At 36.4% G+C, this 13049-nt stretch overlaps 1 protein-coding gene across 2 annotated transcripts; it reads left to right on the top strand.

The window, feature by feature from the left end:
• Positions 1-5868: 5868 nt before the first annotated feature.
• Positions 5869-9666, top strand: LOC133746358 (autophagy-related protein 18-like). 2 transcript variants are annotated; one of them, XM_062174539.1, is made up of 8 exons: positions 5869-6096; positions 6194-6331; positions 6466-6539; positions 6624-6697; positions 6840-6949; positions 8462-8599; positions 8695-8756; positions 8855-9338. In XM_062174539.1, the coding sequence occupies exons 4-8, from the start codon at positions 6650-6652 to the stop codon at positions 8938-8940; spliced, it is 444 nt and encodes a 147-aa protein (XP_062030523.1). In that variant the 5' UTR covers positions 5869-6096; positions 6194-6331; positions 6466-6539; positions 6624-6649; the 3' UTR covers positions 8941-9338. The 2 variants fall into 2 exon arrangements, with proteins under 2 accessions (XP_062030523.1, XP_062030522.1); XM_062174538.1 differs by lacking the exon at positions 8855-9338 and adding an exon at positions 9345-9666 and having other exon boundaries at positions 5881-6096.
• The last annotated feature ends 3383 nt before the right edge of the window (positions 9667-13049 follow it).

Raw genomic sequence — 13049 nt, 5'->3', positions numbered from 1 at the left:
TCGCAGCAAAACCTTAGCCTTGTTCTTCTGAAATAAGGATTAGATTCAGTTTCCGGATTTTTGTATCCAGTTTTACTTTGAATAAGGATACGAGTACAAGTAGTCGAGAGTTTTAGTATGGATTTTTATTAATGATCTTATTTTTCTACTACGTCTCCTCCATTCTCCATTAGTTGTAATTCACATCGATCAGTGCCATGCCTCCAGATAGGTTTTATGTTTGCACACTAGTGTCGCAAAGAGAACCATGTCGAACTCTCCCCATCTATTTTGGTACCAACGTTCCAATCCAATGGGTTTTCTACACAGGCAATCCTCTACAAATCAGACCTATAACATCATCTCTAGTCCCTCACCCTGGTTATCGTGACGGTCTACTATCTGAAAAGAATAAGTATATGGAGTTCCTTGGAAGGAGACTTTCCGCCATGGGTGTCCCAGAAGATAATCAGCGGGCTATCATTGTAGATATACTTGAGGTGCTTGAAGTTGATAGAATTCAACAATAATCAGAATCTCAGAGAAATTGAAGAAGAGAAGCATGACTGTATTGCAAAACTGAGTTCTCTAATACAATGAAAAACGACAGCTAAAGTTCCTTTATAACTCTACTTCTAAATCTTGCTTTTGTAATTACATTTTTACCCTTAACACCCCCCCTCAAGCTGATGGGAGGGAACGCATCAGATTGCACGAAGTAATAAAATGTTGGGATTATGATAGGAGTGAAATTGTTTGCTTCAGCCAGGAGGAATGAGCGGCAGTAACTGAGAACCATTGTCATGTGGTCAAGATAGACACATACTTGGTTGAGAAGAGACAGAAGTAGCCTTAGCTTGAAATTGTGCAGAAGATGGTGATTGGAAACCATAGTGATGCCGATGAAAACACTCTGCTGCACTATGACCCCTCTTGAAGCAAATCTGACACTGCATATAAGATCCAGAGGTAATAATTTTCCTAGGAGATGATCTCTGGGAGCACACTAGAGCAGTGTGACACTTGTTATTACAGATTTGACAAGCTTCAGGAGTATTACTGATCCCATTTGAGAAACCATAACCATTGAGACCTCCAAAGTTCTTATTCCCCAAACTACATGAATTTTCATATAAGCTAGAAGTCCTATCATGAGTATAATCATAGTTGTTGTGATTTCTGTAATAATTCCACCCATTATTCTGATAACAAACTCTAGCTCTTCTTCTTTGGTCAAAACACTTGTAAGCACCAACAATGGAGTTAAAATACCTAGCTTGCTGAGCAACTTGAGGAGAAGGATGTGTACCATTTTGCTGAATAAGACCAGTTTTTGGCTGAGAAATTCCACCGTTGTAAAGAACTTCACTTGTTGGAACAACATTTGAACCAAGAGGATAAACAATGGAGCCAACAGATTCATGTGAACCAAGAGGATAAAAAATGGAACCAACAGATGCATTGGGAGTGGATGTCACCATATGATCATTACTTGACATAAGGGGTAGCCCAGAAACAAATGCAGTAACATAGTTGGTACTATTAGGCATGACAGTCTGTTGAGGTACACAAGTAAACTGAGTAATTGGAGAAACTTGAGTAGCAAGATGTGTACCAGGAGAATATTCGAAACACTGCCCTGCATCAGATCTTGTATGGTTCTCAGGATTGACAACAACTGCAGTCATGGGAGCAGGAGGAAATGATCTTGATTCTTGAACAATATCAGACTCAACATCCAACAATAATGTGCGAAGCTCGCTTAGAGAAATTGGCGTCTCTCGAGCTCTGATGATAGTCTTTATGGTTGCAAAGTCAACAGGCAATCCATTTAGGATCAGAAACACTATATCTTCATCAGGGATGAGAACTCCAGCAACAGACAGTTGGTCCCGAACAGTTTTAAAACGTTCCATATACTTGTCAATACTATCTTTACCTTTCTGAAATTTCTGCAATGAGGTCTGGAGCTCGAAAGCTTTGAACTTTGAAAGTTTAGCATACCTCTCATAAAGCGAAAACCAAACTTCTTTTGAGGTTTTGCTCCCAACAATAAAAGAAAGAGCATTAGGAGACAAAGTACCAGCTATTAATGTCATTAAAGCAGAGTCATTCTTCCTCCAAGTCTTATACTCTTGCGTAAGCTCTGAGGTAAGACTACCCTCTTCTATGACTTTGTATTGTGGAGGACAAGGAATAGTTCCATCAATATATCCCATAAGATCACATCCTACCAACATAGACTCTAGCATAAATCTCCAAGTAACGTAATTAGTGTCATCTAGTTGAACTGTAATTAGATTGTAGAAATTGGACAGTAGACAATTTTGTAACACAGTACTGTTGTCCATGATGCAAGGTAACACAGAAGTGTAAAAGAACCAGAAAGAGACTCACAAATCTTCACAGTTCAGTTCTTTTTCAACTTTCTTTCTCATTCCCAAATAATTCTGATCAGGCTAAATTGTAGATTGTAGACCAGAGTAAACAATGATGTCAAAGGAATATCAATGCAGAATTATGTATCTCAACAATCCTTGTGACAACCTAATAATGCAAAGTGTATATAACACTATTGATAGGCATTCTTTAAAGAATCAGTACCGAGACCAAAGTGAATATCAGTCTGCTTCTGCTGCAACCCAAGAGACTTAATACCATCTTCAATGATCAGCAACTTTAAGTAACAATCTTTTGCACATTCAATATCTATATCTACCTTAACTACCAGCAAAGGCACCCAAACTTGAATTTTTTTTTTTTTTTTTTTTGACAAGAACAATCACATCAACACTTCATCAGTTTTCTTGACGATACATCAAAATACACTTCTTCCTTTCACCAATTTTCATTAATCAACAACCAAATTCTAGAATAAACCTCGATTCATAACGAAGAGAACAGCTGAACTAAAATCCCTAAAATTCTAGGGTTTCGAAGTATCAAATGCTAAAAGTTGCAGAGATTTTTGAGATTCTTGTATCTTCAACTATAACTTCCAGTAATCATATACTCAAAACTGAAATCCAAAGCTTCGATAATATGAACAATAGCTAAATTTTAACAAAAGTCTTCCAAATCGATGATGAACTTATCTGAATCTTGAGCCGGAATTGAACGAACAGTCTGCTAGCTTGAACAAATTGTAGTAAAAGTGAGGAGAAACTTGATTCTTGATGATTTTTCTTGACAAAAACTAGGTCACAGATCGACCTGAGCTCTTGATACCATGATAGAATTCAACAATAATCAGAATCTCAGAGAAATTGAAGAAGAGAAGCATGACTGTATTGCAAAACTGAGTTCTCTAATACAATGAAAAACGACAGCTAAAGTTCCTTTATAACTCTACTTCTAAATCTTGCTTTTGTAATTACATTTTTACCCTTAACAGAAGTGGCCGTTCCCAAGCTTCCTATTCTTGTGAACATTATCGAGGTAGACCATAGCGTACGTAATTGGGTCAAATTTATTCCTGCAACTAAATCATCATTAGAGAGCTTGGAGAAAGTGCGACTTGATAGTTTAGAACTAGAAGCTATTTCATCGACTTGTGTTATTTGTATGGAGGGCCTTGCAGAAGGCGGTGTTGATCAACTGATTCATCGCTTGCCTTGCTCACACCTTTACCATGGAGCTTGCATTGTCGACTGGCTAGAAACGAGTCACTTGTGTCCCTTGTGTCGATATCAATTACCACCAAAACCCTCCATGTAGTGGCTCCTTTTTCTTTCTTTTTTTTCCGCAGATTATTGAAGATAGGTTTTTTATTTTTATTTTTTATTTTAAATATTTTTTGCTCCGAATATTGAAGTTAAAGTAAAGTGTGGAAATATCAACATCGATTTTTAGTGCCATTGGTCATGTTTTCCTAAGCTATTTTATTATCTGAACAAAGCTTAAATTGCCATATGCGTGATTATTATTAACTGCAACCACAACCACAACCACACATGGTTTTATTGGAGAGTAGTCCTACTTCAAATAAAGCACTAAAATTAGTACAGTATCACTCTTCGGTTGTTGGCTTTGAGGGGTCAACCGTGGCGACTGACGCATCAGCGACGACTTCCCGGGTAACAATGGTCTCTGATGAGGCAGCCTTAGCTACTGCAGGAGTAGTGGTGTCCGAGGCAGCAGTACTGGTACCAGTTGATTGAGAGGCATCAGCCACAAATATATATGGCAACGGCTCCGGGTGGATCATAATGAATCCTCCATCGGTCTCAGCCTCAGGCACAACATCAACCCACGCCTGAGTACAGTAAAAAGAAATTAGACACACGCATATTCATTAACACGAGTTGAAGGAAGAAACAATTGAATCAACTGCATGGATTTGTAATTATAGCACTATGCCAAAAATGCCTTCAGACGACACACTTCAGACGACATAAGTTTTGTTTTATGTCGTCTGAGTTTTTCAGACGTCATAATTTTTTTTTCTGTTGTCTGAATATACACTAAAACCATACTGGTTTAATTTGGAAAAATGGTGAACATTCAGACGACACATTTGTGTAGTTGTAGAAGGTGGTGATTTCCTATCTCAAATTTGGATAAATGGTGAGCATTCAGACCACACATTTGTGTAGTTGTAGAATGTGGTGATTTCCTATCTCAAATTTGGAGGGATATCCAAAAGTTGTTTCCCCCTCAAATAGCCTAGCCCTAATTGACTAAAAAATATGGTGACATTCAGACAACATTTAAATGTTGTGTAAGTGTGGAGCTTGTTTTAAAATTTTCCAAGTTATTTTGACTTTTGGTTTTGGACAGAGAGACCTCAAAGTCATTCTCTCCTTCTCACTCAGCTCGACCACGACTAGATACCCAAACACCACCCCGCGCTCTCTGTCCTCCTCACTCAGCTCTCTCTGCTCGACCTAGAACCCGCAAAACTGGAAGACTCAAAACACCAGCCTCTCTCCTTCTCACCGAGCTCTCTCATATCTCGATTCTCACTCTTTCCTTCATCCTCTCACCCTCTCGATTCTTCTTCTTAGTCTCTACTTCATCTTTCATATTCGGATTAATGGAGCTCTCCAGCAAGAGCTGTTTTCAATTCGGATATTGGTAAGCAATTTAGGGTTTCAATCGTTTTGTAGTTTAGGGTTTCGACTGGGTTCAATCTTCAATCGATTTTAAGGTTTTATCTACAAATTTTAGGTTGCTTATTATCCAAAACTTTGATTTTATGGTTCAGTCTTCGATCGATTTTAGGGTTTTATCTGTAGTTCCATTTGGAGTTATCTGATTTCGATTTTAGGATTCATTTGGAGTTATCTGATTCAATCTTCTTGTTTCTAGGTACAAAGATTCAAGATTTGATTTTGATAATGCCAATCGCCTTTTGCTTTAATATGTTTCTGCATGATCTCTCTTCTTTGATTCTGGGGTTTTGTATTTTAGTTGTGAGGTTTGATGTACGTTTCCAGTAAGTGTATTTATCAACATTATCTAACATCTTATTTGTTTGTGTTTTGATTCTGAAAGAAGATCCCAATGATGGTTCTGCAAGTCAGGTAGAGAAGGAGGAGGTGGATGCTCGATCCATATATGAAGATCCCAAGGTTAGCGTTTTATCTTACTACCAGTAGTAGTTTTAACTTCTAGGAACTTAGGTGTTGGAAAGTTGGTTTGAGATGTGTGTATCAACTACAAGAATCAAAAGCATGACTATCAGTATGGATATAAATGATAGATAGTTTTTATAAACGAGGCACACTACTAGAATAATGTCATTAGACATCGCCACTATTAAATCGGTCAGGATTGCACCTGATGTTAAAAACCGTGTTAACATCAGTTTGTGAAAAAACCGATTTCTATTGTTATTATGGACATCAGTCACCAAGAGAAACGATGAGAAAAATTTCGTTCGAAAAATTTTAAAAAACGCGGAGGGACTAAGTTTCAAACTTTTAGAACCGCGGGGACCAATTATTTCATTCCCCCCAACACTTGGTATTTTTTTCCGCTCTCTCTAAAACTTTCGAACCCTAGCTAATAACGAATCTCTCTCCGTCTCTCCTCTGGGTCCTCTCTCTCTCTCTCTCTCTCTCTCCGGCACGGCCTTTTCTCTCTTCGACGGTGACGGACTGACGGTGGTAACTGGTAAGTCTGGGTTTATGGGTTTGTGTTTTTCACTCTTTATGAACTTCGATCGATCGGTCTCTTACTGCGACTGCGTTACTGGGTTTTCAATTTGCAGTGTCCTCAAGAGTCAAGGCTCAAGCAGAGTTCTGGGTTCTTGAAGGCTTGAAGGATGGTTTCAATCGATACTTCGATTTCAGTTTTTGATTTCAGATTCTTGAAGGCTTGAAGGCTGGGTTCGATTTCGGATTTCTGGGTAAGTTGCTTGGTTACTCACTTTACTTACAGACTTGAGGGTTCGATTTCGGATTTGGATTTCTGGGTAAGGCTGGGTTCAGTGACTTCATTCACTTTATTTCTGAAAATTTGTATTTCTTTTGAATTCGGCAGTTGCTTTGCCATAGGCACAAAGGATGGCTTCAAAGTATTCAATTCTAATATAGGGAGACTCTGCTATGAACGAGGCAAGTTATCCAATTTATTTACTCCTTGTAATTTTTGGAATTAACAACTGTGGTTTACAATTTAATTAATTTATTTTTGGTTAGCTATTGGCGCTTTCGCTATTGTTGAAATGCTATTTAGCTCTAGTCTTCTTGCCATTGTTGGAGCTGGTGAAGAGGTATGCTATTTTTGCATCAATTTTTTTATCAGTAGAATCTGTTTCTTTTGAAAATAAGTATGTATGTTGTTTCACTTCTAGCACCAAATATTTACTTATAATTTACTCTTTTATTAATCATATGACATTCTCACTGCCACAGCCATCTTTATCTCCGCGTCGTCACTGTTTGTTCAATACAACAAGTGGAACTGCTCTTCGAGAATTGAACTTTTTGACTTCAATACTTTCCGTTCGTATGAATAGGAAAAGGTAAACCATTTGACTGGTAATGATCTTTTGCTACCAGTTTTTCTTGGTTATCAAAATATCCTTTGCATTGATGTTTAATGTTTATCCATTCTTTTACTTGTTAACAAAATATGCGTTTCTAGTCTAGATAGTTGCCATATTTTGCATTTTGGCTCTTGTTGACAACTCTTTTCCCAGGAGTATCATGGTTAACCTGCTCCATCTTTTTATGAAATAATGGATTATTTCCAGTTACTTGTTTTATACGTTTTTCTTCCCTTTATGGTTGTTCTACATGCATCAATGAGAACGTATAGATTATGTGTCTTTGCAGGGTACTTGGCTTATTTTTTAGTGTTTGTCCATGTTAATAAATTGTTTGCATTCACCGATGTTAATTCTTGTATCCAACTTTGTTTGATTTCTCTTAGATAAACTAGACAGTTCATGTCTATGTATTTGGGAATTCGAATAAGTGGATTTTGATTCTTTCTACAGCTTTAAAGTCCCAAAGTTGTGCAGTACTTCTATTAGATTAAAGCTTCACATACTTTGGTGAGTTGTGCTTGGCAAGTTTGTGTCTTTATTGGTCTCTTGCTCAGTTCCTTTTCAGGTAGAAGCTTTAAAAAGGGCCCAGAGTCTTCACTTTAAAAAGAACTTGATTACTACACATGTCTAATGATCAACAATAGACTCATTGTGTTCTAAACTATAAGCCTCCTATAAAGATTGTCAGCGATACAGACCATAAAAGCATAGGCAAAGTATATGGTCAAAGTTTCTTGTTGCGAGTTAGAATCTGGTACCATGGCAATGGAAGCTGGTGTTCCAAAAGCTATATGTATCGCTGTATGCTATTCTTGAAACAATATATTACTCCAAGTCAGATAATTTTTCATTTCATTTTTCTGTATACCAGATGATAGTTCAGGAAATTCAAGGTGCATTATGCTCTTTGGAATTTTCTTATTAAATTCTTGTGCTCCTTTTTTACTTGATCGTTCATTGAACTTGAATAATGCTCTGATCTTCAAAAGGAAAATGTGAAGTTGAGGAAATGCATAGTAAACTTTGCTTGCTTTGGTTTCAGTATGTATTGCATATTTGCATCAGAGTTTTTTTTTTTTCCGTTGTTTTTCGATTCATTAGTATCTTGTTATTATGCTATGACAGACAGAAAAATTCTCAGAGCAGGATCGAATTAATGAAGATCAGGAAAATAAGTTTAAGAAATATATCTCTGGTATGTATTTTAGGATTTGCATTGCTGAGATTTTAGGCTGAGTTTAAATTTACGAGCAATGTGACAAGGGCTGATCAAATCTGATGCTTCTCTTTTGCAGTGTCAGAAGAGCTCAGCTAGTACTAGCATTCCTCGATTTGGGAGTTGAAAACGCAAGTCAAGGACTTAAGAAAAGAACTGGTTTCTCTTAGGCATGCTATTCTGTATATGTTCTGGTGAATTATGATTAGTCAAAACTGTGTTGTGGTGTGAGGAAGAGTCTCCTAAAAGATATGTTGCATTTGTTGCAGGGCCACGAAAGATGACCAATCTACGGAATACCAGAAGCACTTAATGGAAGAAGAGCAGAAGGTGGAGGTGTTAAAGCTGCGTTTGAAAATCGAAAAGGAGAGGAACAGATCACAGGCAAATGAAATGGCTTCTCTTAGGCATGAAACTCTAAGCTCCAATGAAATTCCAATTATTCAACATTTCATTGTAGCTTAAAATCAGGCTGTTGAAGCATATGTTACCTTAATTGCAGGGCTGCAAAGGATGAGGAAATCATGGAATACCGGAAGCTTTTGATGGAAGAGAAGCAAAAGAGTAAGTCAACACTGATCTGTTTGAGCATTTTTATGGCCATTAACTGTTATAGTCCATGTGAACGTAACTGGATCCTTCATTTCTTTGCATGTTCTCAGGACGAGTTTCAGGGGAGTTATTCACATATGAGTGTGAAACCTGGATGTTCATTCTAATAGGAACTAAAAATAAAATATTTTTATAGGTTGAAGAAATTTCGAAGAATGGAATGTCTGTGCTCAAATTCTTGTTGAGAGTTCAGGATATCTGAGCTATCGCCAACCTGCTTTCTAAGAACTAGCCTCTCTGCATGCAATTTCTTCATGTAATTTTAGAGTAAAGATAGTAAGTAGATTGTCTTAGGAATCTATATACAGAAATTATCACTTACAGTCAAAAATAGCTCAACGGATAGTGTTTGCAGTGGTCTAGTATAGTAAAATCACATTGAGTGAAGAAACATCTATTCATGCTAAATGTATTCAACAATGATGAGAATCTGCTTGCCATTGTGGAACATTTAAGATTCCTATAGTCTACTTAACTCAAGCTTCCACATCCATCTTTCAATACTCAATTTTACCTATTAATGGTTGTAACTTATGGCAGACAAAGAACTTTCTGATGAAGTAGAGAGACTTCAACAGCTGCAAGAGGAGCACAACTGTGTATTACTACTGCTGGTGGTCATGTCTCACGAGAAACAACCAAACACACAGAGGACAGGGGGGAGAAAGATAAATAACCTTCGAGCTTGAAGGTATTGGTAGAGGTTTGGGGTAGAGCCTTGTAGTAGGTGAATTGAGGTTTTATTTTGCCCATTTTGTAAACTGATAAGGATGATGATTTCAGATATAATAGCCCAATATTCAAATCACTCTTGTCAACTGTCGAAATTGCAATTTATAACAGCAGCTATATATTTTGTGGACATCATCCTCTTTATAGAATGTGATGTCTAGATATAAAGTTGAAATCAGTTTTAACCATAAAAACTGATGTCTAGTAATATAGATACATCAGTTCCAAAATGAAAATCGATGTTACTGAAATATACAGACATCGATTTTTTGTCGAAAACGATATGTTACTGAGTACCAGACATCAGTTCCAAAATGGGAACCGATGTCTGTAACAGTATCAGTCATCGGTTCTTAAATCAATAACGATGTTAAAACGCAAACTTGTGTTGTGTAATCTATATTTCTTTAAGCATTAAATACAATAAAATGTGGGTTTAACAATAGTAAAACATGTAAGTTTGTTATCATTTAAACCTATTTACATCGATTTATAATTAGGAACCGATGTCTACATGAATACTAGACATCGGCTAAAAACCGATGTCTGCATTTTCCGGATCTTTCTCATCACCCACAAAGACATCGGTCGGGTTTTTGTTTCTCATCGGTTTTTGGCCGATGTCTGGGCCATAATTCTAGTAGTGGCAGTAGTCTATTGCATGTATATCCTTGTTAATTTTGACATCTATACCTGTGAAGACTCTGAGTTGTGTATGCATTTGGCTATAGTCTTGATGGGTTACATACTGGTCATTGCTGTTGTCTTTTGTTCTCTATTATGCTTTTTCTCCTCTTGCTGTTGTTGTTTGGTTTTATCTTATTTGATGGAGTATTTTGTGACTAATAATTTTATTGTGTTCTATTATGTCCTTTTAGATTGAACAATACCGAGCTGAGATTAAGAGACTTCAGGAATCTGAGGCAGGAATTAAAGCATTATCAAAAAACTATGCAGCTTTGCTAAAGGAAAAAGAGGTACCTGTTTGCTCTTCTATCAACTTATAGTGTTCAATTTATTTGTTTGTTTAACTTGTTTAGGTAGGTAATTGGATTTGTAAATCCTACACCCCTGCCATTTTTGATACTTTATTGCCATACTTTACTTTTGGCATTTGACATGATCAAATTTCTATATTGAATAAAGAGAATGGCTCATTGAAACAAAATCTGGACACAACTATTGCATCTCTAAATGCCTCTAGAATTGAAAACTACAAAGCGGCAGCAAATGGGACCAACTTGCACATGGTAGTGGCTTATATATGAAGTTAATTAAGTTGCATCAGTTAACATCAATTCCACTCAATATGTGCTGCAAGCTTGCCATTGTTTAAATTCTTCTTCAAGTCGCGTCAAACTTCTTGATGAGATATCTACTATCATATCTACATGGGTTTGTAGTTAGAAAAGTATGTCACTAAGAAACTGTGTACTAGTTTTGCTGGTTTGAACCAACATTTTAGCTATCTGGCAATGTCATGGTAGAATCCCTAGCACTTGAATGTTTTTATTTATTTTATTTTATTTTAGCATGTCTTGATTCTGCATCAACTAAGTGAGGATGCACCCTTTTATATTTATTTTTTATTAATCAATAAGAGACAATGCTTGAGATGTTAGTTAACTAAGTAAGCTTGGATTGTTCAGGGAAGTAGTAATCAGTCACCCAACCGACAACAAAGATTGACAGGTCAAGCAAAAACCAGCTACTCTGGACACCAGAAATAGAATGGTGTTGTCTATACACAAAATGGGAATGGGATAAGCAATGGGATTGCGCATCTTTCAAACATGAAGGGGAATGAAAGGGTAATGCACATTGTTTTCTGTTTTATCTTTTAGCTTTGAATATATATATATATATATATATATATATCTCACTGTCCCACATTGTATGTTTAGTAGATTTAGGATCAGAGCTTTTCTAGTTGTGATTCTGCTATAATTGTCATCTAAACAGAATTTTATGGTCTATAAGAATCAACCTTTTTTTTCCAAGAAAACCTTAGTATCCTGCATATGTCAATTATGTTCTAGTTTAGCTAAGGCGCACTGTTTGATTTTGTTGACAATCTTTTTCGGTTTGGTTGTAGCTGGAAGATTGTTCTTGTAATTGGAACTGTATGCTTTAATGTTTACTGCCCTTTTGCATTGATTTGTTGTTTTGGCTGAGCTTATCTGGGTTTTCATTAAAGATGCTAATTGGGTCTTCAACTAGAAATCATGGGTTATTTTCATATTAGTCTAACGTTTAGATTGGGGAATTGAAGATGCTTTGTCAATTCCATATCAACTTCTCACTACTCTGTCGATTTCATATGAGCTTACAACTACATTGTATCTGCAGGAGCATCTACAATTCAGTATCAGGTTTATTGTTTGTATGTCTAAGGACTTGATGAACTGCTTTGCTGTTGCCTTGTTTGTTTTGATGAAAATGTTGTTTAGTAGATTTTTGAATATTACATTTTAGAACTTAATTTCTTCACTGTGCTTCAGTTATGGTGATGAAAAAGTTTTCTGGTATTTTTATTTGACTATATTTCATAACATTGCCGGAAGAAACTAAGGAAATGCTAATTTTCTTCCAAAAGTGTTACAGAGGAAAAGTCTTTCCTGTTCAAGAAACCATAAAAACTTTTTTCAACTAGGATACCTTTCCACCACTATTTTTTTTTCCCTTTCTTTCAGAGAGCAGATTATTTGGGAAAAGCATAACTTGAAGCTATCCAACAGTGAATGTACCTTGTTAATGGGTATTAGTTTGGAGTTCAACCCCCACAAAAATGAGTATGTTTGCTTGCGTGTGTGTGGTTCAGAAAGCGAGAGAGTACATATCTAATAACCATCAAGTTTTGATTGCTTTGAACAGAGGATATCATTACTAATAAACATCAAGTTTTAATTGCTTTGAACACATGATAATTATATATGGTATTTGAATGCTTGGTTTACTGGAAGTGTACATGTATGGTTTTCTGTAATTTAGTTTGTAGAGGCACTATTCTTCCCCATTAGCTGTCACCAATAATTCATGATATACTAAAACCTTCATGCAAAAACTAAACTTATTGTTTGGAAATAAACATAACCATTGCATGCATACGTTATTCGTTTCAGTCAAGTCTAACTTCTTGTTGATTTACTAATCGCCTCGGCAGCTCAAGAAACTGCTCTTGCTTCCACCATGGATAGGTCTATTTCCATCACTTTGACCGACCTGGATGTGCTTGATTGTCCCATTTGCTATGAATCCTTGACCATCCCCGTCTTTCAGGTCTCTTCTTTTATAATCATTTCTCATTCTAGTTTTGAAATTTTGGGTTGATTGCTTGTTTATTATTATAGTTCCTGTTATTTTGATTGCCAGTTAGTTCAGAATTTAAAGCAGGTTGCATTTCATATGATTAATGCTTATAAGTTGATGGGTATTTCTTGTGATAGATTATGGGGCATCCTAGTTATTGTTGTTAATTAAGTTGGGGTTGTAGGTTTGTGGGTTTATGGAAAT

This window comes from Rosa rugosa, chromosome 4, assembly GCF_958449725.1.
Source record: "Rosa rugosa chromosome 4, drRosRugo1.1, whole genome shotgun sequence".
NCBI classification, from domain to species: domain Eukaryota; kingdom Viridiplantae; phylum Streptophyta; class Magnoliopsida; order Rosales; family Rosaceae; genus Rosa; species Rosa rugosa.
Note: the sequence above shows the minus strand (reverse complement) of the source record. Positions and strands in the feature narration are given on the sequence as shown.